This window comes from Salvelinus fontinalis, unplaced genomic scaffold (assembly GCF_029448725.1).
Source record: "Salvelinus fontinalis isolate EN_2023a unplaced genomic scaffold, ASM2944872v1 scaffold_0005, whole genome shotgun sequence".
In the NCBI taxonomy this organism is placed as follows: domain Eukaryota; kingdom Metazoa; phylum Chordata; class Actinopteri; order Salmoniformes; family Salmonidae; genus Salvelinus; species Salvelinus fontinalis.
The window spans coordinates 1,350,803-1,375,802 of NW_026600214.1; the positions used below are offsets into that span (position 1 = coordinate 1,350,803).

Below are 25,000 nucleotides of genomic sequence, written 5' to 3' on the forward strand. Positions count from 1 at the left end.
TAATAATGCATATTACTGCTGGTCCTATGTTCTGTCTGTAGGTATATATATATATATTATAGTACATATTACTGCTGGTCCTATGTGTGGTTCGGTCTGTAGGTATATATATATATATATATTATAATACATATTACTGCTGGTCCTATGTTCTGTCTAGGTATATATATATATATATATTATAGTACATATTACTGCTGGTCCTATGTTTTGTCTGTAGGTATATATATATATATTATAGTACATATTACTGCTGGTCCTATGTTCTGTCTGTAGGTATATATATATATATATATTATAGTACATATTACTGCTGGTCCTATGTTCTGTCTGTAGGTATATATATATATATATATTATAATGCATATTACTGCTGGTCCTATGTTCTGTCTGTAGGTATATATATATATATTATAATGCATATTACTGCTGGTCCTATGTTCTGTCTGTAGGTATATATATATATATATTTATTATAGTGCATATTACTGCTGGTCCTATGTTCTGTCTGTAGGTAAATATATATATATATTATAGTACATATTACTGCTGGTCCTATGTTCTGTCTGTAGGTATATATATATATATATTATAGTACATATTACTGCTGGTCCTATGTGTGGTTCTGTCTGTAGGTATATATATATATATATATATATATATATATATATATATATATATATATATATATATATATATATATATATATATATATATATATATATATATATATATATATTATAATACATATTACTGCTGGTCCTATGTTCTGTCTGTAGGTGGCAACGTCTTTGTGTTCCCTGACCAGTCTCCTGCCCCAGAGTGCTGTTCTGCTGAGGATGCTGAGCCACACCTTCACTACCCTGCCACTAGGGGAGTCAGTGGTGATGAAGATCAGTCTGCCCTGCCTGCTAGACCTCTACCTCTACTTCCTGTTCTTCAGGTCAGTACCTCTAACTCTACTTCCTGTTCTTCAGGTCAGTACCTCTACTTCCTGTTCTACAGGTCAGTACCTCTACCTCTACTACCTGTTCTACAGGTCAGTACCTCTACCTCTACTTCCTGTTCTACAGGTCAGTACCTCTACCTCTACTTCCTGTTCTTCAGGTCAGTACCTCTAACTCTACTTCCTGTTCTGCAGGTCAGTACCTCTACCTCTACTTCCTGTTCTACAGGTCAGTACCTCTACCTCTACTTCCTGTTCTACAGGTCAGTACCTCTACCTCTACTTCCTGTTCTACAGGTCAGTACCTCTACCTCTACTTCCTGTTCTTCAGGTCAGTACCTCTAACTCTACTTCCTGTTCTACAGGTCAGTACCTCTACCTCTATTTCCTGTTCTTCAGGTCAGTACCTCTACCTCTACTTCCTGTTCTACAGGTCAGTACCTCTACCTCTACTTCTTGTTCTTCAGGTCAGTACCTCTACCTCTACTTCCTGTTCTACAGGTCAGTACCTCTACCTCTACTTCCTGTTCTACAGGTCAGTACCTCTACCTCTACTTCCTGTTCTTCAGGTCAGTACCTCTACCTCTACTTCCTGTTCTACAGGTCAGTACCTCTACCTCTACTTCCTGTTCTTCAGGTCAGTACCTCTACCTCTACTTCCTGTTCTACAGGTCAGTACCTCTACCTCTACTTCCTGTTCTACAGGTCAGTACCTCTACCTCTACTTCCTGTTCTTCAGGTCAGTACCTCTACTTCCTGTTCTACAGGTCAGTACCTCTACCTCTACTTCCTGTTCTACAGGTCAGTAACTCTGCCTCTACTTCCTGTTCTTCAGGTCAGTACCTCTACCTCTACTTCCTGTTCTACAGGTCAGTACCTCTACCTCTACTTCCTGTTCTACAGGTCAGTACCTCTACCTCTACTACCTGTTCTACAGGTCAGTACCTCTACCTCTACTTCCTGTTCTACAGGTCAGTACCTCTACCTCTACTTCCTGTTCTTCAGGTCAGTACCTCTAACTCTACTTCCTGTTCTGCAGGTCAGTACCTCTACCTCTACTTCCTGTTCTACAGGTCAGTACCTCTACCTCTACTTCCTGTTCTACAGGTCAGTACCTCTACCTCTACTTCCTGTTCTTCAGGTCAGTACCTCTGCCTCTACTTCCTGTTCTACAGGTCAGTACCTCTACCTCTACTTCCTGTTCTTCAGGTCAGTACCTCTACCTCTACTTCCTGTTCTACAGGTCAGTACCTCTGCCTCTACTTCCTGTTCTTCAGGTCAGTACCTCTACCTCTACTTCCTGTTCTACAGGTCAGTACCTCTACCTCTACTTCCTGTTCTACAGGTCAGTACCTCTACCTCTACTTCCTGTTCTACAGGTCAGTACCTCTACCTCTACTTCCTGTTCTACAGGTCAGTACCTCTACCTCTACTTCCTGTTCTTCAGGTCAGTACCTCTACCTCTACTTCCTGTTCTACAGGCCAGTACCTCTACCTCTACTTCCTGTTCTTCAGGTCAGTACCTCTACCTCTACTTCCTGTTCTACAGGTCAGTACCTCTACCTCTATTTCCTGTTCTACAGGTCAGTACCTCTACCTCTACTTCCTGTTCTTCAGGTCAGTACCTCTACCTCTACTTCCTGTTCTACAGGTCAGTACCTCTACCTCTACTTCCTGTTCTTCAGGTCAGTAACTCTACCTCTACTTCCTGTTCTACAGGTCAGTACCTCTACCTCTACTTCCTGTTCTTCAGGTCATTAACCTGTTGGGGATGGGGGCGCTGTTTAGACTATTTATGCTAATGTGGCTAATTTTTTAAACGGCTTCCCACAAAATCCTTGATCGTACAATATGCATATTATTATTATTATTGGATAGAAAACAGTCTATAGTTTCTATAGGAGTTGAAATTTTGTCTCTAAGTGGAACAGAGCCCATTCTACAGCAATTTCCCTGACATGGAGTCAGATTTGAGAAACGTTGGCCACTTTTCTGAAGTCATTTAAAAGGGCTCTGTCGTTGCTATGACTATACGGACACTTCTTACGTCTTCCCCTGGATGCCTTTACGTGATGACGATTCCAACGGGCTCGATTGCTCGTTCACAGGCCCTACAAATGAAAAAAACCTTTAGCTAGCAAGTCTTTTCTTGCTGCGTAACGCGCGTGGAAGACACCGACCCTCTCCTGTTCCAAGCGTTAGTTTAGCCTGTTATATTTCTCCGGTCATCTTTTCACTCGTTATAGGAGTTACAAACATCACAAAGTAGTTAATTTAAAGCGTTTTATAGCAATTTATATCCGTTTAGTGCGATTTTGGGACATTTATTTTTGCAACGATGTGAAAAGTTGGACACGCTTTTCAGTTCATCCCGAACGTAGTTGACATTTCCACATGGCAAGAGGACAGCTTTCCACCAAAAGACGATTTCTCCCAAGAAAGGATCCTTTGCCCAAGATACTGATGGAAGAACAGCTCAAGGTAGGACATTTTTATTATGATAAATCGTGTTTCTGTCGAAACATTTTAGTGGCTTAGGACGCCATGTTTTTTGACGTAGCTTCGCTTGGCGCAAACTGTATTGAAAAGTAAGGATAAATTAAAAAATGTAATAACGCAATTGTATTAAGAATTAAATTGTCTATCAATCCCTGTCCACCCTATATTTTTTAGTCACGTTTATGAGTATTTATGTATAAGAGTAGATCACTGTCTAAGTGGCGCAAGGACATTTTCTTTACCAGCTTGTCTACATTTCACATTGTCTAACCATGATTTTGGTGGCTAAATATAAACATTTTCGATCAAACTGTATATGCATGTTGTAATGTGATGTTACAGGAGTGTCATCGGAAGAATTCTGAGAAGGTTAGTGAAAAAATTAATATCTTTTGGCGATGTTGACTTTTATCGCTCACTTTGGCTAGAATCAATGCTGGGCTGCTAATTGCTATGTGCTAAGCTAATATAACGATTTATTGTGTTTTCGCTGTAAGACACTTAGAAAATCTGAAATATTGTCTGTATTCACAGGATCTGTGTCTTTCGATTCGTGTATGCTGTGTATTTTTACGAAATGTTTGATGATTAGTAGTTAGGTAAACACGTTGCTCATTGTAATTATTCTAGTCCATTTGTGATGGTGGGTGCAATTGTAAACTATGCCATATACCTGAAATATGCACTTTTTTCTAACAAAACCTATCCCATACCATAAATATGTTATCAGACTGTCATCTAATGAGTTTTTTTGTTGGTTAGGGGCTATAAATATCTTAGTTTAGCCGAATTGGTGATGGCTACTGGTGTTGGTGGACAAATAAAAGATGGTGGAATATGCTAATGTGTTTTTAGGTAATAGATGTACATCTTTACATATTGTGTCTTCCCTGTAAAACATTTTAAAAATCGGAAATGTTGACTGGATTCATAAGATCTGTGTCTTTCATTAGCTGTATTGGACTTTAATGTGTGAAAGTTAAATATTTAAAAAAATATTTTTTTTGAATTTCGCGGCACTGGTTTTTCAGTGGGGGGGGGGGGGGGGAGTGCCGCTAGCGCCACGCTGATCCTAGACAGGTTAACTCTACCTCTACTTCCTGTTCTTCAGTTGAGCACGATGGAATATGGCGTTAGGTAGCCTATCGGCTGGACTCTTGGTTCATCAACCAAAAGGTTGAAAAATCTGTTGATGTTCCCTTGAGCAAGGCCCTCATCCCTAACTGCCCCTGGAAGTCTCTCTGGATAAGAATGTCTGCTAAGTGTAAAATAGATCAATCACATCTGATGTGTGTTTGACAAGGGAAATGTTTGTGAAGGTTCTACTCCATATAGTAAGAGTAGCAGAGTCATTTTCAGTTAGATTGTTGTCGCTGAAAAGCCTCAGTAATCCATGCCAAAATTAGCTATTTGCGGCTTCACCGTAACATTTTTGCTTCACCACCCCACCCTTCCCCCCTCTCTCCCCTCTCTCATCTCCTCACCACCCCTACAACCCCCCTCTCTCATCTCCTCACCACCCCTACAACCCCCCCCCCCCCCCTCCCAGTATGGCTAGGCAGCGTGGTTTCCGTGGGACCTACTGTTTCCTGGTCCCCTACCTGGTCTGCTTCCTGTGGTGTGAGTTCTCTGTGGTGCTGCTCCAAAACTCTTCCCCCGTGGGGCTCATCCGGACCTGCGTTGCCTACTTCCTCTTCCTGTTTGCCTTGCCCGTGCTGGCCGTGGGGCTGGCCGCCATGGTCCTCATCCAGCTGGTCAAATGGTTCCTGGAACTGGAGCTCACCAAGGTGATGATTGTTCGGCAGTTTAAGAGACATGCACACAGGACATACATTTTAAAAACACGATGGGGATCGCCCAATAAAGTCAAGGACTTGTTTCTGTTGTGTTCCCAAATGGCGATACGATAACTTTATTGTCAATTTGCATTTGTTTCATTTAGTGAGGTCAGTTTACAAAATACACAAATCAACACACAGTAATACCACTATAATACCACTATAATACCACTATAATGCCACTATAATACCACTATAATACCACTATAATACCACTATAAAGCCACTATAATACCACTATAATACCACTATAATACCACTGTAATACCACTGTAATACCACTATAATACCACTATAATACCACTATAATACCACTATAATGCCACTATAATACCACTATAATACCACTATAATACCACTATAATACCACTATAATGCCACTATAATACCACTATAATACCACTATAATACCACTATAATACCACTATAATACCACTATAATGCCACTATAATACCACTATAATACCACTATAATCCCCTATAATGCCACTATAATACCACTATAATACCACTATAATACCACTATAATACCACTATAATCCCCTATAATGCCACTATAAAGCCACTATAATACCACTATAATACCACTATAATGCCACTATAATACCACTATAAATCCCCTATAATGCCACTATAATCCCACTATAAAGCCACTATAAAGTCACTGTAATACCACTGTAATACCACTATAATGCCACTATAATACCACTATAATGCCACTATAATACCACTGTAATACCACTGTAATACCACTGTAATACCACTATAATGCCACTATAATACCACTATAATACCACTGTAATACCACTGTAATACCACTATAATACCACTATAATACCACTATAATACCACTATAATACCACTATAATACCACTATAATACCACTATAATGCCACTATAATACCACTGTAATACCCCTATAATACCACTATAATACCACTATAATACCACTATAATACCACTATAATACCACTATAATGCCACTATAATGCCACTATAATGCCACTATAATACCACTATAATACCACTGTAATACCACTATAATACCACTATAATACCACTATAATACCACTATAATACCACTATAAATCCCCTATAAAGCCACTATAAATCCCCTATAAAGCCACTATAATACCACTATAATACCACTATAATACCCCTATAATACCACTATAAATCCACTATAAAGCCACTATAATGCCACTATAATACCACTGTAATACCACTATAATACCACTATAAATCCCCTATAATACCACTATAAATCCCCTATAATACCCCTATAATACCCCTATAATACCCCTATAATACCACTATAATACCACTATAATACCACTATAATACCACTATAATACCACTATAATACCACTATAAATCCCCTATAATGCCACTATAAAGCCACTATAATGCCACTATAATACCACTATAAAGCCACTATAATACCACTATAAATCCCCTATAATGCCACTATAATCCCACTATAATCCCACTATAAAGCCACTATAATACCACTATAATACCACTATAATACCACTATAAATCCCCTATAATGCCACTATAATCCCACTATAAAGCCACTATAATACCACTATAAATCCCCTATAATGCCACTATAATCCCACTATAATACCACTATAATACCACTATAATACCACTATAATACCACTATAATACCACTATAATACCACTATGATACCACTATAATACCACTATAATACCACTATAATACCACTATAATTCCACTATAATACCACTATAATACCACTATAATGCCACTATAATACCACTATAATACCACTATAAATCCCCTATAATACCACTATAATACCACTATAATACCACTATAATACCACTATAAAGCCACTATAATACCACTATAATACCACTATAATGCCACTATAATACCCCTATAATACCACTATAATACCACTATAATACCACTATAATACCACTATAATACCACTGTAATACCACTGTAATACCACTATAATACCACTATAATACCACTGTAATACCACTGTAATACCATTGTAATACCACTATAATACCACTATAATACCACTATAAATCCCCTATAATACCACTATAATACCACTATAATACCACTATAATACCACTATAATACCACTATAATACCACTATAATACCACTAAAATACCACTATAATACCCCTATAATACCACTATAAAGCCACTATAATACCACTATAATGCCACTATAATACCACTATAATGCCACTATAAACCCCCTATAATACCACTATAATACCACTATAATCACGGTAGTCTGACTTGGGACACATTCCCACATTGCGTTGGGTCAATAAAGTTTCATCTCGTTCTGACTCTCAGATGATTGTGACGCTGGCCGTGTGTGCGGTGCCGGTGACCCTGAGGCTGTGGACGCGCTTCGGCCTGTCGCTCATGGACGTGTTCCGCTCCGTGTCGCAACGCGGCGTCGTCAAGCTCATCCTGTGCTGCGTCACCACGGTGATGCTGTTCTTCTGGATCTACGTGTACCAGTCTGAGGGACTGCAGGTAAAGAGGAAGGGGGAGGGGTTTATTCTATACATATTTGAAAGGGGGAGGGGTTTATTCGATACATATTTGAAAGGGGGAGGGGTTTATTCGATACATATTTGAAAGGGGGAGGGGTTTATTCTATACATTTTTGAAAGGGGGAGGGGTTTATTCGATACATATTTGAAAGAGGGAGGGGTTTATTCTATACATATTTGAAAAGGGGGAGGGGTTTATTCTATACATATTTGAAAGAGGGAGGGGTTTATTCTATACATATTTGAAAAGGGGGAGGGGTTTATTCTATACATATTTGAAAGAGGGAGGGGTTTATTCGATACATATTTGAAAGGGGGAGGGGTTTATTCGATACATATTTGAAAGAGGGAGGGGTTTATTCTATACATATTTGAAAGAGGGAGGGGTTTATTCTATACATATTTGAAAGGGGGAGGGGTTTATTCTATACATATTTGAAAGGGGGAGGGGTTTATTCTATACATATTTGAAAGAGGGAGGGGTTTATTCTATACATATTTGAAAAGGGGGAGGGGTTTATTCCATACATATTTGAAAAGGGGAGGGGTTTATTCTATACATATTTGAAAGGGGGAGGGGTTTATTCTATACATATTTGAAAGGGGGAGGGGTTTATTCTATACATATTTGAAAAGGGGAGGGGTTTATTCTATACATATTTGAAAGAGGGAGGGGTTTATGCCATACATATTTGAAAAGGGGGAGGGGTTTATGCCATACATATTTGAAAAGGGGGAGGGGTTTATGCCATACATATTTGAAAAGGGGAGGGGTTTATTCTATACATATTTGAAAGAGGGAGTTGCCTTATAACTCCCTTTGGGGTTTTTCCTTCTCCTGCACTTTTATCTTGTCTTTTTAAAACCCTCATCACATTGTTTTGTATTTCCTTGTGTGCAAATAAATAATACATTAATAAAAAATAAAAAAATAAAAAAAAGGGGTGGGGAGCAAGACATACAGTGAGCTCTAAAAGTATTGGGACAGTGACACATTTTTGATTTTTCTGACTCTGTATTCCAGCACTTCGGATTTGAAATGCAACAATTATTTCAAGGTTAAAGGTCAGACTGACAGCTTTAATTTGAGGGTATTTTCATGCACATCCGGTGAACCGTTTAGAAATTACATCACTTTTTGTACATAGTCCCTCCATTTTAGGGGAGCAAAAGTATTTGGATAAATTCACTTAGTGGTAAAAAGTGTAGTATTTGGTCCCATCTTCACAGCACGCAATGACTACGTCAAGCTTGTGACTCTACAAACTTGTTGGATACATTTGCTGTTTGTTTTGGTTGTGTTTCAGATTATTTTGTGCAAAATTAGAAATGAATGGTAAATAATGTATTGTGTCATTTTGGAGTCACTTTTTATTGAGTCACAAGCTTGATGTAGTCATTACGTGCTAGGAATATGGGACCAAATGGTACACTTTAGACTACTTTAAAACACATAGAAGTGCATTTTCCCAATGCTTTTGGTCCCCTAAAATGGGGGGGGAACTATGTGCAAAAAATGCTGTAATTTCTAAACGGTTCACCAGATGACAAAACCCTTAAATTAAAGCTGTCCGTCTGCACTTTAACCTCTTAGTCGTTGTATTATTTCAAATCAGAAGTGCTGGAGTACAAAGCCAAAATAACAAAAGTATTGGGACAGTAACATGTGTCCCTGTCCCCAATACTGTTGGAGCTCATTCTATTACAGTTATGTGAATGTATCTCTGGATGGGACGGTAACTGGGGCTGTACTTGGCTCGCTTTATACTGGATGGGACCGTAACTGGGGCTGTACTTGACTCGCTTTATACTGGATGGGACCGTAACTGGGGCTGTACTTGACTCGCTTTATACTGGATGGGACCGTAACTGGGGCTGTACTTGTCTCTCTTTATACTGGATGGGACCATAACTGGGGCTGTACTTGACTCGCTTTATACTGGATGGGACCGTAACTGGGGCTGTACTTGACTCGCTTTATACTGGATGGGACCGTAACTGGGGCTGTACTTGTCTCTCTTTATACTGGATGGGACCGTAACTGGGGCTGTACTTGGCTCGCTTTATACTGGATGGGACCGTAACTGGGGCTGTACTTGGCTCGCTTTATACTGGATGGGACCATAACTGGGGCTAAATGAACTCCATTGATTTAATTAAATGTCATATTTAGTTTATTTACCTATTTGATTTGATTTAACCTTTAGTTGTATTGAATGAAATGTAATGTTGATGTTTAGGGCTATAACTCGACGTTGACCTGGAGACAGTACGGGCAGCTGTGTGGTCCTCCTGCCTGGAAGGTGAAAGGTCTGGCTCAGACACAGATCTTCTGCACACACCTGGACGGACACCAGGTACATCACTTAAACACTCTGACACCAGGTACATCACTTAAACACTCTGACACCAGGTACATCACTTAAACACTCTGACACCAGGTACATCACTTAAACATTCTGACACCAGGTACATCACTACAACACTCTGACACCAGGTACATCACTTAAACACTCTGACACCAGGTACATCACTACAACACTCTGACACCAGGTACACCACTTAAACACTCTGACACCAGGTACATCACTTAAACACTCTGACACCAGGTACATCACTTAAACATCCTGACACCAGGTACATCACTTAAACACTCTGACACCAGGTACATCACTTAAACATTCTGACACCAGGTACATTCTGACACCAGGTACATCACTTAAACATCCTGACACCAGGTACATCACTTAAACATTCTGACACCAGGTACATCACTTAAACACTCTGACACCATGTACATCACTTAAATACTCTGACACCAGGTACATCACTTAAACACTCTGACACCAGGTACATCACTTAAACACTCTGACACCAGGTACATCACTTAAACATTCTGACACCAGGTACATCACTAAAACACTCTGACACCAGGTACACCACTTAAACACTCTGACACCAGGTACATCACTTAAACACTCTGACACCAGGTACATCACTTAAACATTCTGACACCAGGTACATCACTTAAACACTCTGACACCAGGTACATCACTTAAACACTCTGACACCAGGTTACATCACTACAACACTCTGACACCAGGTACATCACTTAAACACTCTGACACCAGGTACATCACTTAAACACTCTGACACCAGGTACATCACTACAACACTCTGACACCAGGTACATCACTTAAACATTCTGACACCAGGTACATCACTTAAACACTCAGACACCAGGTACATTCTGACACCAGGTACACCACTTAAACACTCTGACACCAGGTACATCACTACAACACTCTGACACCAGGTACATCACTTAAACATTCTGACACCAGGTACATCACTACAACACTCTGACACCAGGTACATCACTTAAACACTCTGACACCAGGTACATCACTACAACACTCTGACACCAGGTACATCACTTAAACACTCTGACACCAGGTACATCACTACAACACTCTGACACCAGGTACATCACTTAAACACTCTGACACCAGGTACATCACTACAACACTCTGACACCAGGTACATCACTTAAACACTCTGACACCAGGTACATCACTACAACACTCTGACACCAGGTACATCACTTAAACACTCTGACACCAGGTACATCACTTAAACACTCTGACACCAGGTACATCACTTAAACACTCTGACACCAGGTACATCACTTCAAAATTCTGACACCAGGTACATCACTTAAACACTCTGACACCAGGTACATCACTTAAACACTCTGACACCAGGTACATCACTACAACACTCTGACACCAGGTACATCACTACAACACTCTGACACCAGGTACATAACTTAAACACTCTGACACCAGGTACATCACTACAACACTCTGACACCAGGTACATCACTTAAACACTCTGACACCAGGTACATCACTTAAACACTCTGACACCAGGTACATCACTTAAACACTCTGACACCAGGTACATCACTTAAACATCCTGACACCAGGTACATCCCTTAAACATTCTGACACCAGGTACATCACTTAAACACTCTGACACCAGGTACATCACTTAAACACTCTGACACCAGGTACATCACTTAAACATTCTGACACCAGGTACATCACTTAAACATTCTGACACCAGGTACATCACTTAAACACTCTGACACCATGTACATCACTTAAACACTCTGACACCAGGTACATCACTTAAACACTCTGACACCAGATACATCACTTAAACATTCTGACACCAGGTACATCACTTAAACATTCTGATACCAGGTACACCACTTAAACATTCTGACACCAGGTACATCACTTAAACACTCTGACACCAGGTACATCACTTAAACATCCTGACACCAGGTACATCACTTAAACATTCTGACACCAGGTACATCACTTAAACACTCTGACACCAGGTACATCACTTAAACACTCTGACACCAGGTACATCACTTAAACACTCTGACACCAGATACATCACTTAAACATTCTGACACCAGGTACATCACTTAAACATTCTGATACCAGGTACACCACTTAAACATTCTGACACCAGGTACATCACTTAAACACTCTGACACCAGGTACATCACTTAAACATCCTGACACCAGGTACATCACTTAAACATTCTGACACCAGGTACATCACTTAAACACTCTGACACCAGGTACATCACTTAAACACTCTGACACCAGGTACATCACTTAAACATTCTGACACCAGGTACATCACTTAAACATTCTGACACCAGGTACATCACTTAAACATTCTGACACCAGGTACACCACTTAAACATTCTGACACCAGGTACATTCTGACACCAGGTACATCACTTAAACATTCTGACACCAGGTACACCACTTAAACACTCTGACACCAGGTACATTCTGACACCAGGTACATCACTTAAACACTCTGACAGCATGTACATCACTTAAACTCTCTGACACCAGGTACATCACTTAAACATTCTGACACCAGGTACATCACTTAAACACTCTGACACCAGGTACATCACTTAAACACTCTGACACCAGGTACATCACTTAAACACTCTGACACCAGGTACATCACTTAAACACTCTGACACCAGGTACATCACTTAAACATTCTGACACCAGGTACATCACTTAAACATTCTGACACCAGGTACATCACTTAAACATTCTGACACCAGGTACACCACTTAAACATTCTGACACCAGGTACATTCTGACACCAGGTACATCACTTAAACATTCTGACACCAGGTACATCACTTAAACATTCTGACACCAGGTACATCACTTAAACATTCAGACACCAGGTACATCACTTAAACATTCTGACACCAGGTACACCACTTAAACACTCTGACACCAGGTACATTCTGACACCAGGTACATCACTTAAACACTCTGACAGCATGTACATCACTTAAACTCTCTGACACCAGGTACATCACTTAAACATTCTGACACCAGGTACATCACTTAAACACTCTGACACCAGGTACATCACTTAAACACTCTGACACCAGGTACATCACTTAAACACTCTGACACCAGGTACATCACTTAAACATTCTGATACCAGGTACATCACTTAAACATTCTGACACCAGGTACATCACTTAAACACTCTGACACCAGGTACATCACTTAAACATTCACCAGATACATCACTTAAACACTCTGACACCAGGTACATCACTTAAACACTCTGACACCAGGTACATCACTTAAACACTCTGACACCAGGTACATCACTTAAACATTCTGACACCAGGTACATCACTTAAACATTCTGACACCAGGTACATCACTTAAACATTCTGACACCAGGTACACCACTTAAACATTCTGACACCAGGTACATTCTGACACCAGGTACATCACTTAAACATTCTGACACCAGGTACATCACTTAAACATTCTGACACCAGGTACATCACTTAAACATTCAGACACCAGGTACATCACTTAAACATTCTGACACCAGGTACACCACTTAAACACTCTGACACCAGGTACATTCTGACACCAGGTACATCACTTAAACACTCTGACAGCATGTACATCACTTAAACTCTCTGACACCAGGTACATCACTTAAACATTCTGACACCAGGTACATCACTTAAACACTCTGACACCAGGTACATCACTTAAACACTCTGACACCAGGTACATCACTTAAACACTCTGACACCAGGTACATCACTTAAACATTCTGATACCAGGTACATCACTTAAACATTCTGACACCAGGTACATCACTTAAACACTCTGACACCAGGTACATCACTTAAACATTCACCAGATACATCACTTAAACATTCTGACACCTGGTACATCACTTAAACACTCAGACACCAGGTACATCACTTAAACATTCTTACACCAGGTACATCACTTAAACATTCTGACACCAGGTACATCACTTAAACATTCTGACACCAGGTACATCACTTAAACACTCTGACACCAGGTACATCACTTAAACATTCTGACACCAGGTACATCACTTAAACATTCTGACACCAGGTACAACACTTAAACATTCTGACACCAGGTACATCACTTAAACATTCTGACACCAGGTACATCACTTAAACACTCTGACACCAGGTACATCACTTAAACACTCTGACACCAGGTACATCACTTAAACACTCTGACACCAGGTACATCACTTAAACACTCTGACACCAGGTACATCACTTAAACACTCTGACACCAGGTACATCACTTAAACACTCTGACACCAGGTACATCACTTAAACATTCTGACACCAGGTACATCACTTAAACACTCTGACACCAGGTACATCACTTAAACACTCTGACACCAGGTACATCACTTAAACATTCTGACACCAGGTACATCACTTAAACACTCTGACACCAGGTACATCACTTAAACACTCTGACACCATGTACATCACTTAAACACTCTGACACCAGGTACATCACTTAAACACTCTGACACCAGATACATCACTTAAACATTCTGACACCAGGTACATCACTTAAACATTCTGATACCAGGTACACCACTTAAACATTCTGACACCAGGTACATCACTTAAACATTCTGACACCAGGTACATCACTTAAACATTCTGACACCAGGTACATCACTTAAACATTCAGACACCAGGTACATCACTTAAACACTCTGACACCAGATACATCACTTAAACACTCTGACACCAGGTACATTCTGACACCAGGTACATCACTTAAACACTCTGACAGCATGTACATCACTTAAACTCTCTGACACCAGGTACATCACTTAAACATTCTGACACCAGGTACATAACTTAAACACTCTGACACCAGGTACATCACTTAAACACTCTGACACCAGGTACATCACTTAAACACTCTGACACCAGGTACATCACTTAAACATTCTGATACCAGGTACATCACTTAAACATTCTGACACCAGGTACATCACTCAAACATTCTGACACCAGGTACATCACTTAAACACTCGGACACCAGGTACATCACTTAAACATTCACCAGATACATCACTTAAACACTCTGACACCAGGTACATCACTTAAACATTCTGACACCTGGTACATCACTTAAACACTCAGACACCAGATACATCACTTAAACACTCTGACACCAGGTACATCACTTAAACACTCTGACACCATGTACATCACTTAAACACTCTGACACCAGGTACATCACTTAAACATTCTGACACCAGGTACATCACTTAAACATTCTGACACCAGGTACATCACTTAAACACTCTGACACCAGGTACATCACTTAAACACTCTGACACCAGATACATCACTTAAACACTCAGACACCAGGTACATCACTTAAACACTCTGACACCAGATACATCACTTAAACATTCTGACACCAGGTACATCACTTAAACACTCTGACACCAGGTACATCACTTAAACACTCTGACACCAGGTACATCACTTAAACACTCTGACACCAGGTACATCACTTAAACATTCTGATACCATGTACATCACTTAAACACTCTGACACCAGGTACATCACTTAAACACTCTGACACCAGGTACATCACTTAAACATTCTGACACCAGGTACATCACTTAAACATTCTGACACCAGGTACATCACTTAAACATTCAGACACCAGGTACATCACTTAAACATTCTGACACCAGGTACACCACTTAAACACTCTGACACCAGGTACATTCTGACACCAGGTACATCACTTAAACACTCTGACAGCATGTACATCACTTAAACTCTCTGACACCAGGTACATCACTTAAACATTCTGACACCAGGTACATAACTTAAACACTCTGACACCAGGTACATCACTTAAACACTCTGACACCAGGTACATCACTTAAACATTCTGATACCAGGTACATCACTTAAACATTCTGACACCAGGTACATCACTCAAACATTCTGACACCAGGTACATCACTCAAACACTCTGACACCAGGTACATCACTTAAACACTCTGACACCAGGTACATCACTTAAACATTCTGATACCAGGTACATCACTTAAACATTCTGACACCAGGTACATCACTCAAACATTCTGACACCAGGTACATCACTTAAACACTCTGACACCAGGTACATCACTTAAACATTCTGACACCTGGTACATCACTTAAACACTCAGACACCAGATACATCACTTAAACACTCTGACACCAGGTACATCACTTAAACACTCTGACACCAGGTACATCACTTAAACACTCTGACACCAGATACATCACTTAAACACTCTGACACCAGGTACATCACTTAAACACTCTGACACCAGATACATCACTTAAACATTCTGACACCAGGTACATCACTTAAACACTCTGACACCAGGTACATCACTTAAACACTCTGACACCAGGTACATCACTTAAACACTCTGACACCAGGTACATCACTTAAACATTCTGATACCATGTACATCACTTAAACATTCACCAGATACATCACTTAAACACTCTGACACCAGGTACATCACTTAAACATTCTGACACCTGGTAAATCACTTAAACCCTCAGACACCAGGTACATCACTTAAACATTCTGACACCAGGTACATCACTTAAACACTCTGACACCAGGTACATCACTTAAACACTCTGACACCAGGTACATCACTTAAACATTCTGACACCAGGTACATCACTTAAACATTCTGACACCAGGTACATCACTTAAACACTCTGACATCATGTACATCACTTAAACACTCTGACACCAGGTACATCACTTAAACACTCTGACACCAGATACATCACTTAAACATTCTGACACCAGGTACATCACTTAAACATTCTGATACCAGGTACACCACTTAAACATTCTGACACCAGGTATATCACTTAAACATTCTGACACCAGGTACATCACTTAAACATTCTGACACCAGGTACATCACTTAAACATTCAGACACCAGGTACATCACTTAAACATTCTGACACCAGGTACACCACTTAAACACTCTGACACCAGGTACATTCTGACACCAGGTACATCACTTAAACACTCTGACAGCATGTACATCACTTAAACTCTCTGACACCAGGTACATCACTTAAACATTCTGACACCAGGTACATCACTTAAACACTCTGACACCAGGTACATCACTTAAACATTCTGACACCAGGTACATCACTTAAACACTCTGACACCAGGTACATCACTTAAACATTCTGATACCAGGTACATCACTTAAACATTCTGACACCAGGTACATCACTCAAACATTCTGACACCAGGTACATCACTTAAACACTCGGACACCAGGTACATCACTTAAACATTCACCAGATACATCACTTAAACACTCTGACACCAGGTACATCACTTAAACATTCTGACACCTGGTACATCACTTAAACACTCAGACACCAGATACATCACTTAAACACTCTGACACCAGGTACATCACTTAAACACTCTGACACCAGGTACATCACTTAAACACTCTGACACCAGGTACATCACTTAAACACTCTGACACCAGATACATCACTTAAACACTCTGACACCAGGTACATCACTTAAACACTCTGACACCAGATACATCACTTAAACACTCTGACACCAGGTACATCACTTAAACACTCTGACACCAGGTACATCACTTAAACACTCTGACACCAGGTACATCACTTAAACACTCTGACACCAGGTACATCACTTAAACATTCTGACACCAGGTACATCACTTAAACATTCTGACACCAGGTACATTCTGACACCAGGTATATCACTTAAACACTCTGACACCAGGTACATCACTTAAACACTCTGACACCAGGTACATCACTTAAACATTCTGACACCAGGTACATGACTTAAACACTCTGACACCAGGTACATCACTTAAACATTCTGACACCAGGTACATCACTTAAACACTCTGACACCAGGTACATCACTTAAACACTCTGACACCAGGTACATCACTTAAACATTCTGATACCATGTACATCACTTAAACATTCACCAGATACATCACTTAAACACTCTGACACCAGGTACATCACTTAAACATTCTGACACCTGGTAAATCACTTAAACCCTCAGACACCAGGTACATCACTTAAACATTCTTACACCAGGTACATCACTTAAACACTCTGACACCAGGTACATCACTTAAACACTCTGACACCAGGTACATCACTTAAACACTCTGACACCAGGTACATCACTTAAACATTCTGACACCAGGTACATCACTTAAACACTCTGACACCATGTACATCACTTAAACACTCTGACACCAGGTACATCACTTAAACACTCTGACACTAGGTACATCACTTAAACACTCTGACACCAGGTGCATCACTTAAACATTCTGACACCAGATACATCACTTAAACACTCTGACACCAGATACATCACTTAAACACTCTGACACCAGGTACATCACTTAAACATTCTGACACCAGGTACATCACTTAAACATTCTGACACCAGGTACATTCTGACACCAGGTATATCACTTAAACACTCTGACACCAGGTACATCACTTAAACACTCTGACACCAGGTACATCACTTAAACATTCTGACACCAGGTACATTCTGACACCGGGTACATGACTTAAACACTCTGACACCAGGTACATCACTTAAACACTCTGACACCAGGTACATCACTTAAACACTCTGACACCAGGTACATCACTTAAACATTCACCAGATACATCACTTAAACACTCTGACACCAGGTACATCACTTAAACATTCTGACACCTGGTACATCACTTAAACACTCAGACACCAGGTACATCACTTAAACATTCTTACACCAGGTACATCACTTAAACACTCTGACACCAGGTACATCACTTAAACACTCTGACACCAGGTACATCACTTAAACATTCTGACACCATGTACATCAGTTAAACACTCTGACACCATGTACATCACTTAAACACTCTGACACTAGGTACATCACTTAAACACTCTGACACCAGGTACATCACTTAAACACTCTGACACCAGGTACATCACTTAAACACTCTGACACCAGGTACATCACTTAAACACTCTGACACCAGGTACATCACTTAAACACTCTGACACCAGGTACATCACTTAAACCTTCTGACACCAGGTACATCACTTAAACACTCTGACACCAGGTACATCACTTAAACACTCTGACACCAGGTACATCACTTAAACACTCTGACACCAGGTACATCACTTAAACACTCTGACACCAGGTACATCACCTAAACATTCTGACACCAGGTACATCACTTAAACACTCTGACACCAGCTATACTGTATGTAAAGGGGATATTGTGCCATTACGAACAAAACCTCTTTCTTTCTTTCTTTTAAAAAAAATTCCCAGGTGACGTGGACCGGGAGGTTCCGGCAGGTGCGTGTAGCGGAAACTGAGAACGGAGCCCAGTCCGTCATCAACCTGCTGCCGGTGTTCATGGGAGATTGGCTACGCTGTCTTTACGGAGAGACCTATCCTAAATGTGACCCGCTGCGGAACAACTCTACCAACACCTCCACATCCTCAACGGCCAACTCCAACACCCCCGACGCCACAGCAACCGTCTCTAATGCTAACCTCACCGTCGCCGACTACGCCAACGCCACAGTGCTTGGAGTTGCCGTGCCGACGGCCGCCCTCCTCCGGCAGCAGGAAGAGGAGGAGCTGTGTGTGATTAAGGCTTTGGCCAAACACACGTGTCACGTGAAGCGATACGACAGCTATGTGTTGGAGGTAAGAGATACAGACAACGTTTACATTTTAGTCATTTAACAGACGCTCTTCTACGACAGCGACTTACAGTATTGAGTGTATATATTTTACGCCCTTTTTTCGTACTGGTCCCCCGTGGGAATTGAACTCACTCCCTGGTGTTTCAAGCACCATGCTCTACCCACTGGGCCCCACGGGACCGAGACTTTTAATCAGTAATAGTTGTAGATATACTTTGTGTTTTATAATCTGTTATTCATCTGCTTTTACTTCTTTTCATTTTTGTGTTTTAATGTAAAGTGTGTGATTTTATTTTTTGATGTACTTTAATCAAAGTTTGATTTGATTTGAGGTGGGCGTGGGGATGCCCGAGGAAGACGGGGTGCCAGAAGACCGGGCCAGAGACATCAAACTGGTGGCCAGTCATGAGTTCAGACAGGTAAACCCTATTCCTTAGGTACTCATAGAACCTTGTTCCTTAGGTACTCATAGAACCCTGTTCCTTAGGTACTCCTGGAACCCTATTCCTTAGGTACTCATAGAACCTTGTTCCTTAGGTACTCATAGAACCCTGTTCCATAGGTACTCATAGAACCCTGTTCCTTAGGTACTCATAGAACCCTGTTCCTTAGGTACTCATAGAACCCTATTCCGTAGGCACTCATAGAACCCTGTTCATTAGGTACTCATAGAACCCTGTTCCTTAGGTACTCATAGAATCATGTTCCTTAGGTACTCATAGAACCATGTTCCTTAGGTACTCATAGAACCCTGCTCCTTAGGTACTCATAGAACCCTGTTCCTTAGGTACTCAAATAACCCTGTTCCTTAGGAACTCATAGAACCCTGTTCCTTAGGTACTCATAGAACCCTGCTCCTTAGGTACTCATAGAACCCTGTTCCTTAGGTACTCATCGAACCCTGCTCCTTAGGTACTCATAGAACCCTATTCCTTAGGTACTCATAGAACCATGTTCCTTAGGTACACATAGAACCCTATTCCTTAGGTACTCATAGATCCCTGTTCCTTAGGTACTCATAGAACCCTATTCCTTAGGTACTCATAGAACCCTGTTCCTTAGGTACTCATAGAACCCTATTCCTTAGGTACTCATAGAACCCTGTTCCTTAGGTACTCATAGATCCCTGTTCCTTAGGTACTCATAGAACCCTGTTCCTTAGGTACTCATAGAACCCTGTTCCTTAGGTACTCATAGAACCCTGTTCCTTTGGTACTCATAGAACCCTGCTCCTTAGGTACTCATAGAACCCTGTTCCTTAGGTACTCATAGAACCCTGTTCCTTAGGTACTCATAGAACCCTGCTCCTTAGGTACTCATAGAACCCTGCTCCTTAGGCACTCATAGAACCCTGTTCCTTAGGTACTCATAGAACCCTGCTCCTTAGGTACTCATAGAACCCTGTTCCTTAGGTACTCATAGAACCCTGTTCCTTAGGTACTCATAGAACCCTGTTCCTTAGGTACTCATAGAACCCTGTTCCTTAGGTACTCATAGATCCCTGTTCCTTAGGTACTCATAGAACCCTGTTCCTTAGGTACTCATAGAACCCTGCTCCTTAGGTACTCATAGAACCCTATTCCTTAGGTACTCATGGAACCCTGTTCCTTAGGTACTCATAGAACCCTGTTCCTTAGGTACTCATAGAACCCTGTTCCTTAGGAACTCATAGAACCCTGTTCCTTAGGTACTCATAGAACCCTGCTCCTTAGGTACTCATAGAACCCTGTTCTAACGATGACATTATAAACCTGTTGCTGTTGGTGTTGTCCAAAGCCATGTATTTACAGAGTTTGGCCTTTCATAGTGCATAAATCTCACTGTCCTAACTCTCTAAATACATGGCTCTGGTGTTATCTCGGTGTTCTCATTAAATAACGTTACATTAAAATGATTAACCTATTAAAAACTGGGGTCTCCCGAATGTAAAATGTATGCATGCATGACCGTAAGTAACTTTGTATAAAAGCATCTGCTAAAATGCCTAAATGATTATCTTGAATGATTATGATTATCCTAAATGATTATCCTACATTATTACAAGTATCCTAAACGATTATCTTAAATGATTATTTTAGATGATTATCTTAAATGATTATCCTAAATGATTATGATTATCCTAAATGGTTATCTTAAATGATTATGATTATCCTAAATGATTACGATTATCCTAAATGGTTATCTTAAAAGATTATGATTATCCTAAATGATTATCATAAATGGTTATGATTATCCTAAATGATTATCCTAAATGGTTATGATTATCCTAAATGATTATCCTAAATGGTTATCTTAAATGGTTATGATTATCCTAAATGATTATGATTATCCTAAACGATTATCCTAAATGATTATGATTATCCTAAATGATTATGATTATCCTAAATGATTATCCTAAATGGTTATGATTATCCTAAATTATTATCCTAAATGATTATGATTATCCTAAATGGTTATCTTAAATGATTATGATTATCCTAAATGATTATCCTAAATGATTATGATTATCCTAAATGATTATCTTAAATGATTATGATTATCCTAAATGATTATCCTAAATAGTTATGATTATCCTAAATGATTATCCTAAATGATTATGATTATCCTAAATGATTATCCTAAATGATTATGATTATCCTAAATGATTATCCTAAATTGTTATGATTATCCTAAATTATTATCCTAAATGGTTATCTTAAATGGTTATGATTATCCTAAATGATTATCCTAAATGATTATGATTATCCTAAATGATTATCCTAAATTGTTATGATTATCCTAAATTATTATCCTAAATGGTTATCTTAAATGGTTATGATTATCCTAAATGATTATCCTAAATGGTTATGATTATCCTAAATGATTATCTTAAATGGTTATGTTTATCCTAAATGGTTATCCTAAATGCCTAAATGATTATCATAAATGGTTATGATTATCCTAAATGGTTATGCTGATCCTAAATGATTATCCTAAATGATTATGATTATCCTAAATGATTATCCTAAATGGTTATGATTATCCTAAATGATTATCCTAAATGGTTATGATTATCCTAAATTATTATCCTAAATTATTATCTTAAATGGTTATGATTATCCTAAATTATTATCCTAAATGGTTATGATGATCCTAAATGATGATCCTAAATGATGATCCTAAATGATTATCCTAAATGATGATCCTAAATGATTATCCTAAATGATTATCCTAAATGATGATCCTAAATGGTTATGATGATCCTACATGGTTAAATGATGAATGTGTTGGTGTTGTCTAGGTGTTGCTGCGCCTGCAGCCCGGCAGCCTGGTGGAGTTTAGCACCACATTGGAGGGTCGTCTGGGGGCCCAGGTCCCGTCCTTCGAGCTGAAGGCCATCTACTGTCTGGACTGTGACTCCTCCCTTCTGACCGCTGCCGGACAGGTAACATATAATAATAATATGCCATTTAGCAGACAATTCTATCCATAGACACTTAGTCACGCTTGCATACATTTTACACGTGGGAGGCCCCGGGAATCGAACCCACTTGTCCAGGCATTGCAAGCTCTACCAACTGACTTACAGTGTCTGTCCTTCTTTCTGCAGGTGAAGATAGAGAGAGACTGGAGACGGACCACCCTCAACTCCGTCAAGTTCGTCTTCGACTTCTTCTTCTCTCCCTTCCTCTCGGCACGTATCGACGTGTGACGGGGCGGGAAAGGAGAGAAATGTGTGACGGGGTGATGGGGCGGAAAATACAAGAGGAATAGATGGATAGAATTCAATTCAATAAAACTTCATTTGTAGAGCAACTTAGTGATTTAAAGGGATGGACAGATGGACAGATGGACAGAGGCGTGAAAAGGGGCGTGTCTCTGGTTGGAACACCAGAAAGGGAATTGTTGCTACAGTTACTCAGATGCTGCTGTTCTCTTTTGGAAGCCATTTTGTAATCATTTTTTTTAATGAGGTGGCTCGTTACCACGGCAACGAGCTGCGGCAGCGTTTTTTTACGACGGGATGGACGGTTGGGTCAGATTTGTATCTAATCGAGCATAAACACCCGGGGAGTTGAAATCAAAGGAGGAAGTGGGTCATCTTTTAAACTGCATTAGCTGCATGTATTTCCACTGGAGAGGTCGTTTTTCAACGGGGAAACAGTTCACAAATAGAGTGGTCTTTAAACGGGGGGGAACCTGGAGGAAGACGCCAGGGAATAATGGTGAATGAAGATTTCAGAGGAACCGTCCTGACAAATATAGTATTAAGAGTTTTGTACTTAACTGTCTTAGGAACACACTGATGACTTGTGTATGTAGAATATGTAGCATATCCATATAGTACTAGAACTATGTAATGTGTGTGTGTGTATGTATGTATGTATGTATGTATGTATGTATGTATGTATGTATGTATGTATGTATGTATGTATGTATGTATGTATGTATGTATCTGTATGTATGTATGTATGTATGTATGTATGTATGTATGTATGTATGTATGTATGTATCTGTATGTATGTATGTATGTATGTATGTATGTATGTATGTATGTATGTATCTGTATGTATGTATGTATGTATGTATGTATGTATGTATGTATGTATGTATGTATGTATTTATCTGTATGTATGTATGTATGTATGTATGTATGTATGTATGTATGTATTTATCTGTATGTATGTATGTATGTATCTGTATGTATGTATGTATGTATGTATGTATGTATGTATGTATGTATGTATGTATGTATGTATGTATGTATGTATGTATGTATGTATCTGTATGTATGTATGTATGTATGTATGTATGTGTATATATGTATGTATGTATGTATGTATGTATGTATCTGTATGTATGTATGTATGTATGTATGTATCTGTATGTATGTATGTATGTATCTGTATGTATGTATGTATGTATGTATGTATGTATGT

General features: G+C 39.7%; 1 protein-coding gene across 2 annotated transcripts in view; it reads left to right on the forward strand.

The window, feature by feature from the left end:
- wfs1a (Wolfram syndrome 1a (wolframin)) overlaps positions 1 to 24,693 on the forward strand; it is a 111,847-nt gene extending 87,154 nt beyond the window's left edge. The window contains exons 11-18 of one of the 2 annotated variants that reach the window (XM_055910379.1): positions 780 to 943; positions 4,995 to 5,232; positions 7,635 to 7,820; positions 10,081 to 10,197; positions 19,699 to 20,082; positions 20,414 to 20,500; positions 23,362 to 23,505; positions 23,671 to 24,693. In XM_055910379.1, the coding sequence (XP_055766354.1) occupies positions 780 to 943; positions 4,995 to 5,232; positions 7,635 to 7,820; positions 10,081 to 10,197; positions 19,699 to 20,082; positions 20,414 to 20,500; positions 23,362 to 23,505; positions 23,671 to 23,772 (1,422 nt within the window). In that variant the 3' untranslated portion in view covers positions 23,773 to 24,693. The remainder of the gene's footprint in view (positions 1 to 779; positions 944 to 4,994; positions 5,233 to 7,634; positions 7,821 to 10,080; positions 10,198 to 19,698; positions 20,083 to 20,413; positions 20,501 to 23,361; positions 23,506 to 23,670) is intronic. The other variant, XM_055910378.1, reaches the window with a different exon arrangement.
- Positions 24,694 to 25,000: the final 307 nt, after the last annotated feature.